This window comes from Drosophila simulans, chromosome 3R, assembly GCF_016746395.2.
Source record: "Drosophila simulans strain w501 chromosome 3R, Prin_Dsim_3.1, whole genome shotgun sequence".
In the NCBI taxonomy this organism is placed as follows: Eukaryota; Metazoa; Arthropoda; class Insecta; order Diptera; family Drosophilidae; genus Drosophila; species Drosophila simulans.
Window position 1 is genome coordinate 286705 of NC_052523.2, and position 25332 is coordinate 312036.

A 25332-nucleotide genomic window follows, 5' to 3' on the forward strand; every position below is an offset into this window, starting at 1 on the left:
GCCACTTGCGCTGCTTGGTTAGAAAGGGAAAACTATATAATGAAAAGGAAATGCCAAAAATTGAGAAGAGACAAAGCAGGCTGCACGAAACGGGAGTGAGGTCATTAATCGTGGAGAAGCCAAAGCAGACGCAAGTGGACTCGTTGACTGCGCACAGCTGTATAAAAATTATATTGTGAAAAGAGTTATGAGCAACGCTGATATGGACGGTCGGACGGACGGCGAGGCCCCTGATATTCATAACCCGACATCAGAAGTGGGATCTGTGCCACACCCTGCATTTTCTGAGGATCAGTGGCGTGCAGTAGTGGAAATGCAAAATCGGAATTTTGCTGAACTTGTAAAAATCATGCAAGTGACGCCGGCACGTGAGCAGCAACCTAGTTATGATGTTAAGCTACCCAAATTTAACCCTGATGCTGCATGCGTAGAGGCAGCAAAGTGGTGTTCAACAACCGATATAATTCTAACTGAGCACCCCCTTAAAGGAAGTAAATTGATCATCGCACTAAGTAACTGCATGGAAGGAACTGCATCTCAGTGGCTAACACAAATCTCGTACCAGGGTATGACTTGGCAAGAGTTCCAGGAATTATTTCTGCAGCGCTTTGAAACCGAAGTGACGCCGGCCGCTACGTTTTTAAATTTACTCAACAGCCGCCCGACTGCCGATGAATGTTACGCGGTGTATGCGAGTCGGCTGGTGACGACGCAGACTACAAAGTGGCGGAATATGGAAATAGAAGAAATTGCCGTTACAACTGTTCTTGCGCATATGGCAAACATTGACAGTCGTTTGCAGCGCGTCCTCTTCACATCCAATGTGCGTACCAGAAGTAAGCTACAGGCGGAGTTAAAAGCGTTTACGTTCGACAAGAAGCGACATGCTCGAGATGACAACCTTGGACCTGACCAGAAGAACCGTAAGGCATCGCCAGTTGTATGCCACTTCTGTTCAAAGCCGGGACATCGAATTGCTGAATGCCGAAGTAAAATGCGACAAGATAGACAGGCGAAACCACAGCGTGAAAAATCAAATGTTACGTGCTATCGGTGCGGCCAACCGGGACATTTCTCCAACCAGTGCCCGAAAATCGGAAGTGCAGCCAAACAAGATGTGACTCAACAGAAGACTGTTAACCAATGTTGTGTGATTGAGCCAAAGGGAAGCTTGCATCAACGAGGTGAGATCTATCCAATTTGTTTCGATTCCGGTGCAGAGTGCTCCCTTATTAAAGACGACATTAGCAATAAGTTATCTGGTAAACGTATAAACAATACTGTAATGATAAAAGGCATTGGTGGTGGCAGTGTGTGCAGTACATTGCAAATCTTGAGTGAAGTCACTATAAACGAAAATATTATGGAAATATTATTTCATGTAGTCCCGAACGAGCAAATGAGGAATGATATTCTGATAGGGCGAGAAATACTTAAACAAGGCTTTTATGTAATTTTGACATCCGATAATTTTAAAGTTGTAAAATCAAAAACTGTTAATAATTGTTCCGTTACTGAGCGATCGTTTACTTTGTCCGATATTGACACCGAATTAGTCGACAATGAGAAAGCTCAATTAATTGAGTTACTTGAAAAGCACTCGACTTCATTTACCAACGGGATACCTCATACTCGAGTAAATACAGGCGAAATGAAAATCCGTTTGATTGATCCAACTAAAACTGTTCAGCGCCGACCTTATAGACTTAGCCCCGAAGAGAGAGAAGTAGTGCGAATGCAGGTGAGCGAATTGATAAGATGTAATATTGTTCGCCCAAGTTGCTCTCCCTTTGCTAGCCCCATGTTGCTCGTCAAAAAGAAGAACGGAACCGACCGTCTATGTGTTGATTTTAGAGAGCTAAACTCGAACACGATTTCGGATAAATACCCCTTGCCGCTTATCAGCGATCAAATTGCTAGACTTCGCGGAGCAAATTATTTCACATGCCTGGATATGGCAAGTGGTTTCCACCAAATCCCGATTCACCCTGAATCCGTGGAATATACTGCATTTGTGACCCCAGACGGCCAATTTGAATTTCTTACAATGCCTTTTGGCCTCAAAAATGCGCCATCTGTTTTCCAGCGCGCAGTCATAAATGCACTTGGTGACCTTGCTAACTCTTTTGTAATCGTTTACATGGACGACATAATGGTAGTATCGCCAACCAAGGAATTGGCTTTGGAAAGGTTAAAAACTGTTTTGAATGTTCTTACAAAGGCTGGTTTTACCTTTAACCTTTCTAAATGCAGTTTTCTCAAAAAACGGTTCAGTATTTGGGCTATGAAGTGCGAGCTGGAGAAATTCGTCCGAATGTGCGAAAGATAGCTTCATTAAGCTCCTTGCCTCCTCCTCAAACTGTCTCCGGCGTTAGACAATTCATTGGCTTGGCCTCTTACTTTCGCAAATTCGTGCCTGGATTCTCCCAACTTATGAAACCATTGTATTCACTTTCCTCTGGTAGCGGCAAGATTACATGGAGCGCTGAGCTGGAAGAGATCAGACTTAAAGTTGTGACGATCCTCACAAATGAGCCTGTTCTGGTAATCTTCGACCCGCAATATCCTATTGAGTTGCACACTGATGCAAGTGCCTGTGGATATGGAGCGATACTTTTGCACCGTATAGAAAGTAAGCCCCATGTAATCGAATACTTCAGCAAAACAACTACCTCTGTTGAATCTAGATATCACTCCTACGAGCTGGAAACCTTGGCAGTGGTAAAAGCCGTTAAACATTTTCGCCATTACCTAATTGGCCGTGAGTTCGTTGTCTATACAGACTGCAATTCATTAAAAGCTTCTCGCACAAAAATAGATTTAACACCCAGAGTTCACCGCTGGTGGGCCTACTTACAATCGTTTAATTTCGAAATTCAATATAGAGAGGGTAAGCGTATGGCTCATGTGGATTTCCTATCAAGAAATCCTTTATCACCCGAACACATTTTGTCAATAAACAAGATTCCCGAAAAACGAGTAAATCTGTCTGAAATTTCAAGTACTTGGCTTCTTGCTGAGCAACGGTTAGACCTTGAGATAATAGAAATAGTTAACAAATTGGAGTCAGATGAATTGGCTGAAAACTTGGCCAAAACGTATGATTTGCGAAAAGGTGTATTATATCGCAAGGTCCAAAGACGAGGTAGAACAAGTTATTTACCAGTTGTACCCAGAGCTTTCAAGTGGTCAGTAATTAACCAGGTACACGAGTCGATAATGCATTTAGGGTGGCAAAAGACACTTGATAAAGTGTACCAGTATTATTGGTTCGCTAAAATGAACAAGTATGTTCGAAAATTTGTTTCAAACTGCATAACTTGTAGATCAGTGAAATCATCTTCCGGGAAGGTTCAGGCGGAACTTCATTCCATTCCGAAGACAAGTATACCGTGGCACACCATCCACATAGATATAACGGGTAAATTAAGCGGCAAGAGCGATTTGAAGGAGTATGTCATTGTTCAGATCGATGCCTATACAAAGTTTGTTTATCTGTATCACACCTTAAAGATAGATGCCGATAGCTGTGTTAATGCTATGAAATCTTCCATATCCTTATTTGGAGTACCAGATCGCATCATCGCCGACCAGGGCAGATGTTTTACTAGCTCTAAGTTTTCAGAGTTTTGCGTATCGCAGAAAGTTGAACTTCACTTGATTGCTACGGGAATGAGCCGTGCAAATGGGCAAGTGGAACGGGTGATGGAAACACTGAAAAATTTGTTGTCAGTGGTAGAATCAAGTCAACGATCGTGGCAGGACGCACTTGGCGAAGTCCAAATTGCACTGAATTGTACAATTTCTCGTGCCACTGAGGCAAGTCCGTTAGAAATGTTAATTGGTAAACAGGCTCGACCCCTTGGATTAGTTCCCCCATGTGAGACCGAATGTGAAATAGATTTGGCAACTGTTAGAGCTCATGCGACAGAAAATATGAAATCCTTAGCGTCTTACGACAAATCCCGATTTGATAGCAGTAGGGCAGCCGTTGACAAACACCACGTAGGTGACTATGTGCTATTGAGGAATGAAGAAAGACACCAAACTAAGTTAGATCCGAAATTCAGAGGACCGTTTTTGGTAACTGAAGTATTAGAGGGTGACAGGTATACACTAAAGTCGTTGACGAGTAACCGATCGTTCAAGTATTGCCATGAAGATATACGTAAAATGCCGGATGCAGAAATCCCGAATGAGTTAAACGAGAATGTAGAGCAATAGCTGAAATATAGAAACAGTTGAATGAAAAGAAAAGCCCGCCAATGAGTTCTTTTGTGAACGAGAGATATCCGTCTAGGTGAGACGATGAATTGTGAGTTATCCGTCAGGTGAGACGATGAATTGTGAGTTATCCGTCCAGGAGAGACGATGAGTTTGGATTGAATTAATAATTAAGTGTGTGTGAACTGGCGGAAGATCGATATATAGAAATCGATAAATGATAATGTTAAGATAATTTGTAAGCTGATGTATTACTGATCAATGGAACTGAATATGAAAATAGAATAAGTTATCCCAGCAACCATGAAAAAAAAAGCTGTTTTGTTTCTTCACAGAATTAAGATTTAAGAAATACACCTAATAAAGTCAAACTATGGAAATTAAATGTTATTGAATAGTGATGAAAGTATGTGATCTTGATATCTTGGTATCTCGGTATCAAAAGCTTACACGAGGACGTGTAAATGTCAGAATGGCTGTGTCGTGGCGAAAATAATGAGTATGCGTGTAGTCGCTGTTTACTTCTTCTCCAAGTTCCCTTTGCTATTATGCGTGTTCCTATTTATGAACACGTGGCGAAAATAATGAATGCGTTTAGTCGCCGTTTACTTCTTCTCCATGTTCCCTTTGCTATTATGCGTGTTCCTATTTATTGTCAATGTGTGAGGATGAATAGATGAATTATCTAGGACTTTGCAAAAACGAGAGCGATAGAGCTGTTGCTGAACGTGGCCACTTGCGCTGCTTGGTTAGAAAGGGAAAACTATATAATGAAAAGGAAATGCCAAAAATTGAGAAGAGACAAAGCAGGCTGCACGAAACGGGAGTGAGGTCATTAATCGTGGAGAAGCCAAAGCAGACGCAAGTGGACTCGTTGACTGCGCACAGCTGTATAAAAATTATATTGTGAAAAAGAGTTATGAGCAACGCTGATATGGACGGTCGGACGGACGGCGAGGCCCCTGATATTCATAACCCGACATATATATAGTTACATATAAAAGGCTTGAACAACAAATTGGCTTGAATCTATTAAATTAACCGATTCGTATACAAACTTAGTCCAAAGCTGAAATCAACGTATTTTCAAAATAACAACGATTAAAGTAACCAGACCGATTCTTGTTTAATTCTTGCTTAAGATTGAAATTTAAATGTAAGTGAAATTGAGGAGAAGCCTTAAAGCCTTAACTTGAGCCTCAGAGAGAGCAGGCAAAACTGCTTCGTTTAGGCTTTGGGATTTGTTTACATGAATGGCTAAGTGCCGTTGCAAAAGAATTTGTTTATCGTTGCTCAATCAATCAATCAAGTGCTTTATTGTTCATTTAATTAATGAAATTGGTCGGTTTGGGTGGCGCAAATACGACACTATAATTTTATATTATAACAACAAATACATATGCAACCCTTATGGCTATAATTAATAAGAACGCACAAATAGGTTATATTAATGCATATGTATGCATTGTTTTATTCGGAGATGTGACTGAATAACAAAGTTTGTTTATCTGTATCACACCTTAAAGATAGATGCCGAAAGCTGTGTTAATGCTATGAAATCTTCCATATCCTTATTTGGAGTACCAGATCGCATCATCGCCGACCAGGGCAGATGTTTTACTAGCTCTAAGTTTTCAGAGTTTTGCGTATCGCAGAAAGTTGAACTTCACTTGATTGCTACGGGAATGAGCCGTGCAAATGGGCAAGTGGAACGGGTGATGGAAACACTGAAAAATTTGTTGTCAGTGGTAGAATCAAGTCAACGATCGTGGCAGGACGCACTTGGCGAAGTCCAAATTGCACTGAATTGTACAATTTCTCGTGCCACTGAGGCAAGTCCGTTAGAAATGTTAATTGGTAAACAGGCTCGACCCCTTGGATTAGTTCCCCCATGTGAACCGAATGTGAAATAGATTGGCAACTGTTAGAGCTCATGCGACAGAAAATATGAAATCCTTAGCGTCTTACGACAAATCCCGATTTGATAGCAGTAGGGCAGCCGTTGACAAACACCACGTAGGTGACTATGTGCTATTGAGGAATGAATAAAGACACCAAACTAAGTTAGATCCGAAATTCAGAGGACCGTTTTTGGTAACTGAAGTATTAGAGGGTGACAGGTATACACTAAAGTCGTTGACGAGTAACCGATCGTTCAAGTATTGCCATGAAGATATACGTAAAATGCCGGATGCAGAAATCCCGAATGAGTTAAACGAGAATGTAGAGCAATAGCTGAAATATAGAAACAGTTGAATGAAAAGAAAAGCCCGCCAATGAGTTCTTTTGTGAACGAGAGATATCCGTCTAGGTGAGACGATGAATTGTGAGTTATCCGTCAGGTGAGACGATGAATTGTGAGTTATCCGTCCAGGAGAGACGATGAGTTTGGATTGAATTAATAATTAAGTGTGTGTGAACTGGCGGAAGATCGATATATAGAAATCGATAAATGATAATGTTAAGATAATTTGTAAGCTGATGTATTACTGATCAATGGAACTGAATATGAAAATAGAATAAGTTATCCCAGCAACCATGAAAAAAAAAGCTGTTTTGTTTCTTCACAGAATTAAGATTTAAGAAATACACCTAATAAAGTCAAACTATGGAAATTAAATGTTATTGAATAGTGATGAAAGTATGTGATCTTGATATCTTGGTATCTCGGTATCAAAAGCTTACACGAGGACGTGTAAATGTCAGAATGGCTGTGTCGTGGCGAAAATAATGAGTATGCGTGTAGTCGCTGTTTACTTCTTCTCCAAGTTCCCTTTGCTATTATGCGTGTTCCTATTTATGAACACGTGGCGAAAATAATGAATGCGTTTAGTCGCCGTTTACTTCTTCTCCATGTTCCCTTTGCTATTATGCGTGTTCCTATTTATTGTCAATGTGTGAGGATGAATAGATGAATTATCTAGGACTTTGCAAAAACGAGAGCGATAGAGCTGTTGCTGAACGTGGCCACTTGCGCTGCTTGGTTAGAAAGGGAAAACTATATAATGAAAAGGAAATGCCAAAAATTGAGAAGAGACAAAGCAGGCTGCATGAAACGGGAGTGAGGTCATTAATCGTGGAGAAGCCAAAGCAGACGCAAGTGGACTCGTTGACTGCGCACAGCTGTATAAAAATTATATTGTGAAAAAGAGTTATGAGCAACGCTGATATGGACGGTACGGACGGCGAGGCCCCTGATATTCATAACCCGACATATATATAGTTACATATAAAAGGCTTGAACAACAAATTGGCTTGAATCTATTAAATTAACCGATTCGTATACAAACTTAGTCCAAAGCTGAAATCAACGTATTTTCAAAATAACAACGATTAAAGTAACCAGACCGATTCTTGTTTAATTCTTGCTTAAGATTGAAATTTAAATGTAAGTGAAATTGAGGAGAAGCCTTAAAGCCTTAACTTGAGCCTCAGAGAGAGCAGGCAAAACTGCTTCGTTTAGGCTTTGGGATTTGTTTACATGAATGGCTAAGTGCCGTTGCAAAAGAATTTGTTTATCGTTGCTCAATCAATCAATCAAGTGCTTTATTGTTCATTTAATTAATGAAATTGGTCGGTTTGGGTGGCGCAAATACGACACTATAATTTTATATTATAACAACAAATACATATGCAACCCTTATGGCTATAATTAATAAGAACGCACAAATAGGTTATATTAATGCATATGTATGCATTGTTTTATTCGGAGATGTGACTGAATAAGCGAAAGCTTGGCTCCAAAAAATATATATATATATATATATATATATATATATTAAATATATATATTTAAATCTCAAGGGTGAAATGTTGTCATCCTTCAGCAAAACTATGTTTCCAACCTTGATGCCACTTACTTCTCTCTTGTAGAAGGGTCAAATACTTGCAGCTCCATCTGTGTTGTTGCATCTGGGTCACCCGTTGCTATCTGCTGAGGCGGCCTTCGCGAAGGAGAGTGATGTCCGGCTCAGGAAATTGTGTGTAGCTGGAAACTTTTAGGAAATGCGTCTCTGCGTTAGCACCTCAAGACTTTCAAAATTTTTTCAAATTGGACAGAGTTAAGGATGGCAGAAACTCATACGTCAGAGTTCTTAATTCTTTGATGGTATACCCAACGAAATTTAGTGAAATTTAGCAGACTTAACATAAGCCTCCCATGAACCACCGAAGTGTGTGGGACGCGGAGAAATAAACTTAAAATCGATCTCATCGATTTTCGGCAAACACGATCTTTGCACCGACAAAGTGTGTATCATTGCCACTCCAAATGGCAAGCGGACTGCCTCGAAGTGATAGTCGTGAGATCCCAATGAGCTGTGTAGCGTGCCACACGTTTCGTTGTTTTTGCTGAGTAGGAACCTAACATCCTATTCGGGGACATTCCGTTATTGTTTTCTTGTTCTTCGAACCTTGGTTCAGTTTCCTTAAAAAATCAGCTAATCAAACAGCTTGTGGCGGGGTTCGTTTAACATTTCAGCCTCAAAGATCTATAAGACTTTTATAGAAAATCCTTGCGTGTTATTTATTTTACGTGCGGGGTGTCGTCTGAATCGGGACCTTAAATTGCTATTGCACCCTACAAGGATTGCGCTTCTACAAGGATATTGTTCGTAGAGATCACTTCTTATCCCACCCTACCTATGAGGGTCGAATGTATATGTGAGAGCTCCCCAACGTATTGTAGATTACCCATTCTTTTTTTATTTAACTTTACTTTATTTATTGGATCTTCTCAGAAATTATGAGACTAACAATAAGTTTACAAATCTAAATTATGTACTGTTTTGAACAGTCCTTTGAACTGTATTCTTGAAGAACGGACCTAATAATCAGAGTCGGAAGGTCGTTGCGGCGAAGACGGGATTGGTCACAAGCCCGCGATAAACTTCTCGCAAGATGGTTAGGATGTGAAGTTAATTTGCTCATGTAATTCTGTTTTTGTTGAGTAATTTCCTCTCTGACAGATATGATGTTAAGGTCTCTTTGGATATTTTCGTTTCCGATACACCATGGTGCCCCAGTGATTGTTCTCAGTATCTTGGACTGAGCCCTTTGCATGATATCTATGTTGCTACTGCTGGCACTTCCCCATAGTTTGGAGCCGTATGTCCAAATTGGTTTTAATACGGAATTGTAGAGTAAGACCCTGTGGTCAAGACAGAGGAATGACCGTGAGTTGATAAGCCAATGGAGACTACTAGCCTTAAGCTTCAGATGTGTTCTTTTGGCTTCGATGTGCCTACGCCAAGTGAGCCTTCGGTCGAGGTGCACTACAAGATAAGTAACTTCGTTTGCTTTCGGGAGTACGGTGTTGTTCAAAGTGATCGAAGGGCCGTCTTGCCGGTTGAGTATGAATGTTACTTGCTTACATTTTTGTTCATTTATTTTGATTCGCCTATCAGATATACACTTCTCCACAGCCACTAAGTGACGAGAGAGTTGAGTTGTTGCTTGTAGAGGACATTTGGATCGACTTAAAATCGCTGTGTCGTCGTTGTGGGTGTATCTGCTGTATAAAGGACGTATGGGGTAGGTCCAAGTACGCTGCCTTGGGGAACTCCAGCTTTTATAGCGTGGTCATTGGACATATCAGAGTTACATCACACAGCAAAGGCCCTATTGTAGAGTTCCGACTTCAAGAGTTTGTGGGTGTTTTGAGGGAGCATTGCTTTGATTTTAAACATTAAACCATTTAGCCAGACCTTGTCAAATGCCTGGGAGACATCCAGAAAGATTCCTCTGCATTATTCGCGTTTTTCGAAAGCAGTTCGTATTTCTGATGTTATTCGATTGACACGGATATTTTTACTAACGAAGATAGCGTGGAAGGCATGATGATAGAGGGTGTGGGGAATGATTCTCAACTTGATGGTTCCAGTACTGGGCGAAACTTGCAGGAATCATCCAACACAACCAATCAACTTAATGTTCACAAAAAACCACCACAAATTGTTGTTAATATTAGTAACTTGAATGATCTGTTTGAGATTATAAAAGAAAAGACAAGCTTAGATAACGTTGTCGTCAAAGCTAATCAAGGGAAAACGGTCAGAATATGTCCAAAAGACAGTGACGCTTACAGGGAAATAGTAAGCCATATGGATGACATTGGTATTCAGTTTCACACTTATCAAATGCTGACAGATAAACCACACAGAATTGTAATAAGGGACTTACATCACAGTACATCAAACAAAGACATAACCGCCGATCTGAAATGTTTAGGCTACGAAGTACTCCACATTCACAACCCTAGTTCTAGGACTAATAAGGACGAAAAACTAAACATCTTTTTTATTAATATAAAGCCCTGTGCAAAAATTAATGTAATTTACCATGTGAAGACCCTTTGCCGACAGAAAATACGGATTGAAAAGATGAGAAAGTCTTCTGAAATTGCGCAATGTCGTCGTTGCCACGAGTACGGCCATACAGCTAAATACTGCCGCAGACACCCAAAATGTGCCAGATGTGGCGAAAATCACCAAACCATGCAATGCACCCGACCGATAGACGCGCTGCCCACATGTTGCCATTGCTCTCAAAATCATACGGCTAGCTTTAAAGGTTGCCTAAAGTATCAGGAGCTTCTTCGCAGATCTATGGGCCTGCAAGAAATGCGAACAGGTTAAATATGAACAATCATCATCACTCTTCTACAGACTAGCAAGAGCTTCCTGCCTTGCAGCCCAATTACCGCAAGAACAACACGCAATCAACAGTACAGCAGCTACCAACACAACCACAGCTTAATTTGGCCCAAAGCCAACCATCTATAGGCACTAGCGGAAACAGTGCTGTATCCTATGCTACAGTAGTAAAGGGATTCCCAAATATAGCGCCCTCCAAGGATGGACCAGTCAGTGTCAACGCCTTAACAACTCACAAGCGAAACAGATATTGCTGCAACATCGATCGAATACACAGCAGAATAACTCATCTGATGTGCAAGTATTCTTACAACAGTAACAACAACAGTTTCTGGAATGGCAACAGCAGATCCATCAACAACAACACCAGCAGTTTCTTGTGTGGTTGCAACAGCAGCAGCAAGAACAACTACAGTATAAAAGCCAAACCAATCAAGACTGGAAAAGCTTGAAAAAATGATTCTTGAACTAGCGAATAATGTTAAAGAATGGGCTAGGAGTGAACTTAACCCCCAGCTCTTTAACAACGTCTCAGCCTCCCAATGAATCCACTAAAGATTCTTATTTGGAATGCTAACGACATTTCAAGAAAAGCCAAAGATGTTGAGCTGTTCGCGCACAACAATAAGGTAGACATTCTTCTTGTGATTGAACTTAGACTTAAAAGAGGGGAAACTGTGAAGATATATGGATATACGTACTATCCAGCTTATAGACCATCCCTTAATAATAATAGTGTCGGCGGAGTAGCAGTGTTCGTGAGGACAGCTCTTCGCCACTTTCCACAAAGGGTCATTGAGACACGCCACACACAATTGTCATCAGTAAAAGTAGCCACAGGACTGGGGGACCTGCAGTTTAGCGCCATTTACTGCTCCCCAAATACTAGAATCGAGGAAAGGCATTTTACTGACATAATACGCGCCTGGTAGGTGGCGACTGGAATGCCCGCCACTGGCTTTGGGGCGACACTTACAATTCACCTCACGGGCGGGAACTAGCAGAAGCCTTGTCCGTGACTGGAGCTAAGATCCTCGCAACTGGCTCTCCGACAAGGTACCCGTACGTGTACAGCCATACGCCCTCCTGCATAGACTTCGCATTGTATCATAGTATACCTGACCACCTAGCAACTATAACACAAAGCTGGGACTTGGATTCTGATCATTTGCCTCTTATCATTAGCATTGAGACAGATAGTACTCATGTCAATCCAAATCCCAGGCTAGTCACCAAACACACTGACCTCCTTGCCTTTAGTCAACAATTGGTGAGCCTCATTTCGTTGAACACCATGCTTAATTCTGGTGAGAAAATTGAAATGGCTGTTGACAACCTAACAGAAAGCAAGTCCTTTAAAAGACAGCCGTTTAGACAGGTTCCTATAAGGTGTCCGGGAGGTGAACTTGCTAAAAATTAAGAGGAACAGGCTAATTGTTTTGCAAATCATCTGGAGACAAGGTTCACCCACTTCCAATTCGCTACAACGGAGCAGTATCAAGAGACGCTTGATAGCCTAGAGACACCTCACCAAATGTCACCACCCATTAAGCCCATCAGGGTTGAGGAAATTGCCGAAGTTATCAAATCTCTCCCGTTAAAGAAGTCTCCCGGCATCGACAATGTTTGCAATGCCACACTAAAAGCACTACCTGTTCGAGCAATTCTCTACTTGGCGCTGATATATAATGCCATACTCAGGGTGCAGTTTTTCCCAAAACAGTGGAAAATGGCAGCAATCTTAATGATACATAAGCCTGGTAAACCTGAAGAGAGCCCTGAATCGTACCGACCCATAAGTCTTTTATCTTCGCTATCTAAGCTATGGGAACGACTGATTGCCATCAGATTAGATGACATTAGACCGAGCGTCGTATCCTGCCGGATCATAAGTTTGGATTTTGTCAGGGACACGGCACTGTGGAGCAGGTACACAGACTGACAAAACACATCCTCCAGGCCTTTGATGATAAGGAATACTGTAATGCTGTGTTCATTGACATGCAACAGGCATTCGATAGGGTCTGGCATGACGGCCTTCTCAGCCAAATTAAAAAGTTATTCCCAGCACCATATAATGGAGTTCTAAGATCATACTTGGAAGATCGGAAATTCATTGTCAGGGTCAGAAACTCCTACTCGACTCCCTGTGTTATGAGAGCTGGAGCTCCGCAGTGCAGCGTACTGGGACCGCTGCTCTACTCAGCATTTACTGCAGATCTGCCCTGCCCAAACGCCTATCATATGGTAGATCCCATGAAGGCCCTACTTACTACGTACGCTGATGATATTGCCCTGTTGTACAGCTCTAATTGTTCCAACGAGGCAGCACGGGGTCATCAAGAGTACCTCACCACACTGGCTGCATGGTGCAAAAGATGGAATTTAGAGGTCAATCCACAAAAGACCACCAATCCCTGCTTCACCTTGAAACCCTTAAATCCCGTCCCCGCACCCATAGAACTGGAAGATGTAATTCTAGATCAACCTTTACAGGCTAAGTACCTCGGGATTACCCTTGATGTCACTGAGAGCCAAAAGAGCAGTCTACGTCCACTACGTTGCCCCGATCTGGCTGTACGGAATACAGATTTGGGGTATTTCTGAAAAATCCAACTACAACCTCATTCAGGTATTGCAAAATCGTGCCATGCGTGCAATTACAGACTGCCCATACTATGTACGTGTCACAACCCTTCACCGTGATCTGAATCTTCATACAGTGGAAGAGCAGATCTCCAGGCACACCAGCAGATATAGTGATAGACTTAGACGACACCACAGTATACTTGTGTGGTAGGATGAACACTCATAAGGCCCACTGTACCATTGTGGTAGGATGAAAACTCATAAGGCCCACTGTACCATGTAGTAGCATACGATCATATCACCGTTAGGAATAAGAATATTATTGTTATCTCGCTCTTACTTATAAGCTAGCATTAAGAGATAAGAATGTATACCTAGCTCACTCACAAACGCATACAGACTTGAGAGAGCATAAGAAAAGTGGAATATGCGAGACGCGGCATTCGGTGGCGTGTAGTTGAAGTGAAAAGTCGAATAAAGAGATTGTGAAATTATTAAAAGAACTGAGTGCATATATTCATTTTTCGGCGTCCACACTTGCTAGACGCTTACTCCCTGCTAGGCCTCTAGGGAGATTAAAAAGGAAGGGTTTCGTAAGGCCTCACATGCTTAGTGCGAGGTTTGGTTTTATCATTTATCTGTTAATTGCGCTGTTATGTTACTGTTACTGCATTGTATGGATTCATCGCTTCTAAATAAATAAATAAATAAATAAATAAAAAATTCGATTGATTACTTCAATGGTTCCATGTTTCTCTCGAAAGCCGAAATGATGCGCTGGAATAAGGTTACGTGTCATCAGGTAGGCGGTGATCCGGGTCATCAGACACTTTTCGAAGAGTTTCGAAAGACAAGACAATAGGCTTATGATGAAGACCTGTATGATGAAGAAACTGAAAGGTCCTTTCCTGCCTTCGGTATCGTTACTATGATCGACTTTTTCCATCTCCCTGAAAAGTACCGAGTTTTTCTGATAGCGTTACAGAGCAGAGAGATACAGATGCAATTAGCACAATAATAATAAAACTAATAACTAATAATAAAATTTAGATCTAGTATATTTGTAACCTCACCAAAACGACCATAACTAAAAAAATCCTAATACTGATAAAGAATTTTTAACAGAATTAAGAAAGCACTTAAGCGAAATTCATAATAAAGCGAGCGAGTCATTTTAGAAGGGGAGAGCTATCCAACCCGAAAATATTTTTTTTTTTTTTTTTTTTGTAAATGTAGAACTCTGCCCCAGTTAATAAACAAATTTAAAACTCCAATCTCAGCAGCATTGCCTTTGTCCTTGTTTTTGTCGCCAACACTTAGCCACCCGATAAAAAATCAAACTTAAAGTAAACACAACTTCTACTTGGAGATCAAGCCATGGTCAACTTGTTAAGCTGAAATCAAGCTGCATCAGTCAGCAAATTTCAATTTCGCAATACAGTGAAATAATTTCAGCATAAATCTCTTATCCTAACATAATTGAAAATTCAAAAAGTTTTAAATGAAAAGCTTCTGGCCGAGGTTGATTGGATCAGGATTAAGAATTAGGAGAACAGTCTGAATCGGGACGAGATCGTGAACAGCTTCAAATAGAAGATAAGGTATTATTAAAGTGTATTGCAATAGATTAAGTGAAAAAGTCTACCACCGAATAAATATTAAATAATAAAAAATACAAATTATTTTATTAAATAATATTTATATATATATGTCGGAGATTCATCAGGACGCCCTTTTTCCTCTTCACTATTCTCGTTGTCGGCGCAACGTTTTCTGGCACGTGAGCGAGGAATGTCTGTCCTGCTCAACGATCGAAAACTGACTGACTCAATCTCCCTTCCCAAAATCAGAATTATGCGTAGTTCTTAACTATACACGCATTATCAACACATTTTGGAGACCCACACCAGTCCACATAATCAATAAACATCAATACTAATGCCCACCGCATTTTTCTGTACGCTTCCGTTATTCCTGCAGACATCTACTTCCCCCCTTCTATCCGCGAACACACTACGTTCGGCAGAAACTCTAACGGTTCTCTGCCGCGCATCAAAAGAAAAGAAAAGGGGCCTGCATGGCGCGTGCCAAGCAGAAACGCGCAATTTCTAGAAATGTCGTTACATTTAAATGATCTGCGACATATATATATGTATATTTTTATGAATTAAGAAGTATTAATTCTAATCTGCACACGCATGCTCATGCATTCTAAATTTGACAAAATATGCCCTTCATCTTAGAAGTTCTTAGACTTTAAGTCGATATTATTTTTGATCAATTGGCACCCTGTAAAAAATTCTTGTTTTGCATTGCCTTAACGTTGTTTTTATTTAAATATATCTTAGAAATAGTAATAGCCGAATCTATGTACATAATATCACAAAATAATTTCAAAAATGACTTTATATTAGAATATTTGTCATTATACATACATTCAGCTTTCGACGTGTGAAAAATTCATAAGGAAATAATTGTTGAGTTCTTGTGTACGCACTTCGTGCTTCAAGATAGGCAACAAAAAGTTTTCATATTTTTATTTACTTATAAATTTTTATTTTCTACAACGTAATGTTTTTATGAAATATTTTTTCTCAGTGTAATAACTTCTTTTTGGAAAATTTATGTTTTAAATTACAATAGTTATAATAATTTCCTTTGTATTTTGTCGTTTTGTTACAATGGTAAAGTACGGAAATGTAAGCTCAAATAGTAATTGCGATAAGTAGTGAAAAATAAACTCGAAGGACATATAAATATAGGACCCCAGTACACTTGTAATGACCTCCCTGTGGTGTTCCCTGGGTACCGATTATTACATATAAAACATATAATTAATTATTAACAAAAATATAAATATGTAAACGGTAGATAACGGCGATTTTAACAAACTAAACTAATTAAAAACTTTAAAATTATTACAATAGGGCGTGCATTTTTTATTATTATTTTATTTCATCATATTGATAAGGAATTGGCAAAAACTCCGAATATGTAAATTCGTTTCTTGGGTCAGAATTGATTTCGGCCCGAAAATCGTCTTCTAGCACAAGTACGCACACATATACAAGTTCTCGTCTATTGTTTTTACTCACACAAGCAAGCAAATTCTATTTTTAGATTTTTTACGCTCTCAGCGTAAGCGAGAGGGCAATTGTGGCCGTCAACATGGCTATGGCTGCATTTTGCAAAACCAATTTATGGCCGTTACGGATCTTGTTATTCTAGTATCTTTGATATTACCATCAGCTCAGGGAAGTAATACACGTATTTCGCTACAGGAGATCCAAGCATTATACAATTCTACAACAACACACAGGATGTTTGATCAGGTTTCCATATTTCATTCAAACTATTTGCGAACTTTTGTTTTATATAATACAAAAATATGCAATTTTATTTTTAATAATATTTAAATAGATTTATTTTTCCGTCTTAAGATTAAAGATCAAAGCCTATTAATTTCTTAGCAGTTTTTCTTCGTTGTTATAAAATGTTATTAAATGCAATTTAACAAAAAGCATTAGTAATTAGCATTCATGTCAGAGTCGAATGTCAGTACAAACTCAGAATATTGGTCAATCAATAACTGGCGGTCTTTACATTGGTGTTACTTTTAATATACTAGTTAAGTATTTCGCTTTGGAGTTTGAATATAAATCTTAAATTTGGAGTTCGTTCTTTCACATTGTTTCAAAATCTTTTTCTGACTATCATCATATTTATTTCTCTCGAAAGGCAGTAAATATTTCCCGCTTCGTTTGCCGTACCGAGAGCCAAGAATGAAACGCTCGTTTCGGGGTACGATGAAAATGCGTTTGGATTTTAAACTTTCATCATATGCAGTGCTTCCGGATCGTCCGTAGCGACTTGCAACAAAAAAGACTGGGCGTTTTTGAATTCCTAGGAAGAAAAAGAACAAAAACTTTAAATGTAATAATTTGTTTACACATTCATTCGTATTGTGAAAATATATTAAAAGAATACTTAAAATTACAGACAATAATAACGAAGGGACACAGATAGATAAAAGCGATAAGGTTCAAGTAAACCAGTACTGTATAAATTGCATGTTGATAATTTGTCACTCACTTAGAAATTTCTAGAACTCTAAGGAAATTAAAAACTTGTATAATTGGCCACAAATGACGAAAGAAACACAAAACCTCCAATGACCATAACCGAATCCACAGCAGCAGAATATGGAAATAAGTATGTAGTCAATATCATCTGCGATCTAGCAAATATTTGGCAACAGTACCTACACGAAATAAAAGAGCGAAAACAATTTTTAAAGCCATTTTTTAAGAACTTATACTCAAGTACGGTAGAATGAAAAGATCATTACAGAGATGGGTAGTAAAAAAAACACAAAATTAGTAACGACCTGTGCATAGATGTAAAAAAAACAAGAGAGAATGCCATAGTCGATTTTCCGGACTCTGCGTCTATGTCTTTAGAATCTGTATGCCGAATCTAAACCTTCTAGCTCTAATAGTTCCTGAGATCTCGACGTTCATACGGACAGACGGACATACTCCGCTATTGATCCTGATCAAGGAAGTGTATACTGTATATGGTCATATGGTTCCTTCTGCATTTTACACACTTTTCTACAAATCTAGTGTACCCTTTTACTCTACGATTAACGGGTATAACAATCATAACATTAATTGATCACCATCCATCAGTCTTTTGATAAGGCTAATGGCAGAGTGCGCGCTAGAAGCACGAGAAGAAGGAGGCACTATGTGGGCTTTGTTATGGCTCTATACAACGCTGTTTCAGTAAGGCGCCCAACTGTTCGTCTATGATTCGTTTCATGGCCGGCATCTTCTGGAAGTAGAGCTGTTTGAACGGTCCGTTATTCGGTGTTCGGCTATGTTGGCTACTCCCGCCAATCCTTCGAATTGTGCCAGCTGCTCGTTGAGGAACTTTGGGACACGTGGTGTTGTCTCAAAATTGTTTTCCTGGATGACGTATGTTGTCCTCGCGGAACGGGAGAGGTTTCCTCTGAGTCGGGATCGTTTAAGGGCTCTTCTATGTTATTCTTCTCAGGCGTTTTATGATGTGGTTTCTCGTATCCTCATCTGGTCTTGTCCTCCGTTGTCCTCTGAGTGCACTCGTACCCTGGTTGTTCCATGGTCTTGTGTCGTGTTCTGTGATCCCTAGCCGTGGTTCCGGGGTCGTTGTGTATGATCCCCTTACGCTATCTATCGCAGTCGGGGTTGTGGTTCCACTTGGGTATTCTGTTCCGTATCATTATGTCCATTCGGGTCGCTATCTCCAGTTTTTGGTCGAGACAGGGTGAGGCTTCCCTTTCCAAATCGGAGGGTGCAACCTATGGTGGCTAAAAAGTCCATCGTTAGAATCAAGAGTTCCAACATGGCTGTGGACTGTACGGTATCGGTTAAGTACCTAGGCTTGTTTCTGGACTCGGTTACCAGGGTTTTCTAGATTATGGTCGCGGAACTTTTTTTCCGGTAGGCTGAGTTTATAAAACGTTCCCTGGAGGTAAGCGCGAGGAATGGTGGAATCCTACAGACACTCGGGGGTTACAGGAGAGACCACTGATTGGGCTGGTCTCGGTGGCTGCAGGAGAGCCTAATGCTCCCGCTGGTCTCGGCATAAACATATATGGTAACTTTTCACTATCTATCATATCGTTGTGTAAACAATTCTCGGAATTCTGGTAGCAAATTTGGGATAACTACAGGGACGCTCCTCCTTCTAATGAGTTGCTTAGAGCAATTTCCAAATAGCTTCCTTCCAACATATTTTCTGATATAATTATGTCGACAGTTTTGCACCACGCGCTGCATCTAGTGTCAGGGTTAAGCTGTGGTGGCGTTACTTTTCCTGGTTGCATAGCCACTTTTGAAGTCTGTATGGTTTAATTAACTTCATAAACTCTTGTTTCGAGCTTCCAATAATGCGCGCTACTGATCTCATGAAAGGTCTTGGGACTAGGCCGATCCCACTTCTGATGACGGAGACTTGGTCCGAGCTTCTTCTTCTTCACTGTGCATGTTGATTGGCACAGGAAGTCGCCTGCGTGTTGTCTGTTCCATCATTCCCACTAGCCTTACTTACGTGAGCATCACTCTCTCACTTCTTTCTATATTACTTAACATTACTCAATTATTTTGTCATCCTTTTTGTCAACATTAAACTGAGTCGAACAACACTAAGCGCCAAGCTCAGACCCACAAATGATGCCCTGTGAACTCTCTTTATTCATTATCTTTTTCTTTAATCTTAATAATTATAACATATGTAGTTTAGTCACATGCTAAATAATACGCTAGACCTAATTAATCTCCGACACATACGTTAAGAAAATAACGTTTTCTTTTTGCGTCGTCTTTAGCTTTCAATCGCTTCCCGTCAAATCGTTAAATGCGATTTGGTGTTCGCTAAGCAATCGCTCTCTATGTTGCTTATATCAATCCCCATTGAGTTAAATATACGACATTAAAACGACTTTGTTTTAATGTGAACATCATAGTTTCCAAATTGCTTTGGGGCTGCCCAAGGATATGCTGAGCGTTTTCTAACTGTGTGAGGGGTTTTTCCGTGTTCGTAAAACTTCGGAGTAGGAGATGTGGTATTTAGCGGACCGAATGATGATCTGGCTCATTTTTTCGAAAAATACGTCTGCAGTTGTTTTTGAGTTTTAATACGCATTTTCCGTATTTTGTAGACGCGGAGCTTTTTCATGCGACTCTTCAGCTCCATATAGACTTCCGTAGCTTGCGGTATGATTTCCTCCGTAGTTTCCACATTCTGTCTTTTGAGGGTCTTCTTTGTTAGTTGGGCATTGCGGGGAGTTTTATATCCTCTGCAGACTGACCGGAGTGTCCTTGTCCTTAAGGGCTTTTTGAATCTCAGATGGGACGATATCAGGTTTGATCTCTAATAGTACAACTTGCAGTGCTTTACAGCTTTTTAGTTGATAGGTTTAGAAGTTTCTTGTTTCCTCCTAGTATTTGGACACAGTTCCAAATTGTTTTTCGGATTTCGTTTTAGAAATTTTCGTCTCCGACCAGCGCAACAATTGTATTGACCAGGTCGCTTAAGCCATATAAAAATGATCTTTTGGGTCTCTTGCCCCAACTCTGCTTGGTTATTTTCTGCCCTGCTAAGACGGAAATCTGTTATCATTGGAGCTCCTAGTTTGTTCATTACTTTTGTTGGTACGGTTGATTTTTGTATTGTTACCAACCCTGTTTGTGGTGCTTTTGCTGCGACAACAGAAATTGTAGCCTGCTAGAAGTTGGAGGCTCTCCCATTGAAGACGACGGTGGTGGGGCTTAGCATTACAGCCAAACCTTCAGGATGTAGGAGTTTCGGTGAGCAGAGTGGTGACGGTCAGTAGAGCCGGGTTGCAATTTGTTGCTTAGTTTTCTACGTTGACATCGCTTGTTGATAAGTACCAACAATTGTATTGACCAGGTCGCTTAAGCCATATAAAAATGATCTTTTGGGTCTCTTGCCCCAACTCTGCTTGGTTATTTCTGCCCTGCTAAGACGGAAATCTGTTATCATTGGAGCTCCTAGTTTGTTCATTACTTTTGTTGGTACGGTTGATCTTTGTATTGTTACCAACCCTGTTTGTGGTGCTTTTGCTGCGACAACAGAAATTGTAGCCTGCTAGAAGTTGGAGGCTCTCCCATTGAAGACCGCGGTGGTGGGGCTTAGCATTATAGCCAAACCTTCAGGATGTAGGAGTTTCGGTGAGCAGAGTGGTGACGGTCAGTAGAGCCGGGTTGCAATTTGTTGCTTAGTTTTCTACGTTGACATCGCGTGTTGATAAGTAAGAGTAACAGCCGTTTCTTGGATTTCCGGAGCTTCATTCATTGCATCGCTGCAAATTATTTCGAGCTTAAATTTGTATTAAATTGATAAGCGTCTTTTTTGCACTATTTGGACATGATGTTTTTTCTAATTTTTTAAAACCCAAAGGTAAATATAAAATTGTATTAGTGGCCACAAATGAAAGACAGATATTTAGGCACTGTCTAACGTAGTAGAGCCGGGAAACTATCGAAGGTTTTATCGAGGTATCAAATATTTGCACTAACCATTAGGAGAAACATAAATCAAATGTTCTTTACTTCAGCATAATGATTCCACGAGTAATAAAAACAAATAGTACCTACATTTTGGTGTGTTCCCGCCACATCAACAGAGTTTGGGAGCATGTTTAGCAAGGCTGGACTTATAATAAGTAACCGCCGGGCTTCGCTTAAAGCGAAAATTGCTGACATACTTCTATATTTGGAAAGAAATTCATGAGTAGAGTAATATTTTTGTTGTTTTCTTAGTCAACTTGACTAGTTTCATATATTATTATTATATATTTTGTACACTGCAAAATGCAGGCTTCGTGTTTTGTTAGAAAGCTGATATACTATTTAGTTTCTTATATATATCATTTTATTACTGAAATGATAAAAAAGTTTGTTCTCTAATATTTTAAGTTGTAGTTATAGCTTTAAATATATAAAAAAAAGAAAAATGCATTCTGAATTCTGGCCTACATTTTTTAAAAGTCACGTTCAAAAAAACAATATTGTGTTTATTATGAAAATGCATTAAAAAATCAACACAAAAACTTATACTCTAATATCTCAATAAAAATAAAATAAAATAAAATATAAAAGGAATATAACAAAAACTAACTTTATAATGCTAAGCTATTTTTCAAAGGGAAGCAGATGTGGTAGACACCCATATTGGATACCCACAACATTCAAAAACATGTGTGTACACATTGATTACTTTGTGTTACGTAAACAGCCAGGCCCAAGTACATGTGTATTATGATTACATAGTCAGCGTCACCGGCATCGCCGCCCTGCGGAATAGGCTAACAGAATTTTTGTAAGAACATCACGTTTAACATTTATCATAATATCAGTGGAAGCAGGGCAATTTCTGGTCCCAATCGATATAGATATAGATATAGAAACAGTTTAAATCCATACTACGGACAACAAGACATCTCGAAGTTGTTCGAAGTCTAAGAGATTATACGGTAAATATTTTCTAATTTTCTAGTACTTGTTATAATTAGATTTGAAAACTATTGCCATTTTTAATAAAAATCAAGAGGGAATGCTTTGGACTTCCCCGATTATCAGATACCCGTTACCAATGGAAATTTCAACACGAAGTTTCATGCATATCAATAAAATGAGAAAAATTTAAAAATTTGTCAAAAGTGTGGGCTCGGCAGTTTTGGGCGGCTTGTGCGCGTAAAAGTGGGCGTGGCAAAAAGTTTTTTGGCAAATCTATAGAAATTTACAAGAGTAATAAAAATATGAAAAAAATCAAAACATTTCGCAAAAGTGTGAGCGTGGCAATATGGGTTAAAAAGCTTACGCTGCAGCTATGTCTCTGGAAGCTGTATTATTAATCCCAATTTGAGTATACGGACGGGCAGACGGACAGGGTCAGATTGTCTCGGCTGTTCGGCCCACAAGACAAACAGACCGCCAGACCGACAGACAGACAGACAGACAGACAGATCTTAGTGTATGAGTTTGCTTATATGTAATAACCACTGTACTCCAGTACGTCTTCTATAAAGAATAGCAGGCAAAACAGTGTAATGCAAAAAAAAAAAAAAATTGAATAATATTTTCTTAAAATTTAATATTTATTCATTATTCCCATGGTCGCTGACGTGTGAAGACGTGTTTTCATCGAGCTCCGTATAAAATCGGGTTTTTTTAGTGAAGTGAATGGTTATTAATATAATGCAAACAAATAAATCGAAAGCGAAAGAGACGCTCTGTGCGATGCACCATCGCTCGAATACATATTCTGTGTTTGAAATAGTATAAGCAAGTAGTTTTACACTATGAGCCAGAACGACACTCGCGTTCAGCGACAACGCGAGCAAGACGATCGCCGGCTCTCATTGCAACGAAACAACGCGTACTTCTCTTACGTCTCCGCGACTTCTGCAGACAGCGAGCGGTCAATCACCCATAACCCGACAATTTTACCATTGCCAACAACTCAAGAAAGAGCCCGTTCTTGCTCTCCCTCACTACTGTCACAAAACCCCCAATCTCCAAACACTTGCGAAATTTCTTTACGCTTACCTACGGTGACTAGTACTGTGACAACAACAACCACTGCAACTGCAATCACAACAACAACTGGAACGGTATCGTCAGCTCGCTCAATTTCGTCGACGCAAGCATTTGCTCCTACTGAGCCAGCGATCAAAACCAAAGCACAATTTAACGGTTCTGCTGCGCTATCAGCAAGCCAAAACGTAAACAAGAACGCCGGGTCCACCAAACAGACTGGAATGGATCGCTACATAACAATAAAAAGAAAACTTAGCCCTCAAAATTACAAAAGTCAACAAACAGAAAACAAATCAAAAATTACACGCGACAATGCTAACATGCTCACTAACAAAACGCCAGAAAACACCAACAGATTTGAGCTGCTGGCAAATTCTACTGATGAAAGTATACAACCGGCAAAGTCACCTAAGAAGGTCAAGCCTCCTCCAATATACATTCGCGAAAAAAGCTCAAGTGCATTAGTGAACAAAATAGCCACACTTATAGGAGAAAACTCATTTTACGTAATACCCCTAAGAAAAGGGAACATAAATGAAACAAAGGTTCAAACTGAAACGGAGGATAGCCATCGTCTACTAACCAAATTCTTGGATGAAGCAGGAAAAAACTTGTATACATACCAACTAAAAAGCGCAAGGGGCCTACAGGTTGTTCTCAAAGGGATTGAGGCAACTGTTTCGACCACTGAAATCGTAGAAGCGCTCAAGAAAAGAATTTAAGTGCAAAAATGGTCATGAACATATTAAACAAAAATAAGGAACCACAACCAATGTTCAAAATCGAGTTGGAGCCAGAGCGCCAGACACTGAAAAAAAATGAAGTTCATCCAATCTACAAATTACAGCTCCTACTGCATCGGCGTATCACAGTGGAAGAGCCACACAAGCGCAATCGCCCAGTGCAGTGCACTAACTGCCAAGAATATGGCCACACTAAGGCGTACTGTACGCTGAAATCTATTTGCGTAGTCTGTAGTGAAGCTCATAGCGCAGCGAACTGCCATAAGAAGACATCTCTGTTAAAATGTGCAGCAACTGCGGTGAAAGTCACGCAGCGAACTGGCGTGGCTGTGTAGTATACAAGGAACTAAAGAACCGCCTTAACAAACGCGGAGAATCAATACGCGCTCAGACCACCCACTTCGCTCACACCCCGCCACAATCGGGCCCGTCCTACACTGCAGAACTATCATCTGATCACTTCTCCAGTTTCTACTTACTCTCTGGCACCGACCACATATAACTGAGCGGTCCTACAGGCTGACAGGCAACAGGACCAACTGGGGCAAGGTACGCGAAATATGTTTGTACCCACATGGAACCAACTCAAACAGTATTCACCGGACGAGGATGTTGATCGCCTGGTTGACAATCGATAGAGGAAACACTTGTTTGCTGCAGCCAAGGCCTCTACACTCCAGACACACACAAAATGACAAATCATAGCAAGACAAATCGTGAAATCGAACAGCTAGTACTTTGAAAACGAAGACTAAGAAGAGAATGGCAGAATCATAGATCCCAACGCTAAAGAACATCTAAAAATAGCAACACGTAAACTAACCAGGCACTTAAGCTTGAGGAAGCCAACGCCCAGCGACCAATATATAGATATCAAACAACTATCGCCCCACCAGCAAAAGGAACCCTTTGTGGAAACACACAAAAGCATACAGCCACCAGCAGAAACAGTCGTTCCACTGCGAGGTCCCTCTGGAAGCTGGATACGCAGCGACGAAGATAGAGCTAATGCGTTCG

The 25332-nt window shown here is 40.2% G+C and overlaps 1 protein-coding gene across 1 annotated transcript in view; it reads right to left on the reverse strand.

The window, feature by feature from the left end:
* Nucleotides 1-17090: 17090 nt before the first annotated feature.
* LOC27207479 overlaps nt 17091-25332 on the reverse strand; it is a 97367-nt gene continuing 89125 nt past the window's right edge. Inside the window, 2 exon segments of the mRNA XM_039295414.1 lie at nt 17091-17207; nt 17209-17369. Coding sequence (XP_039151348.1) covers nt 17091-17207; nt 17209-17369 — 278 coding nt within the window.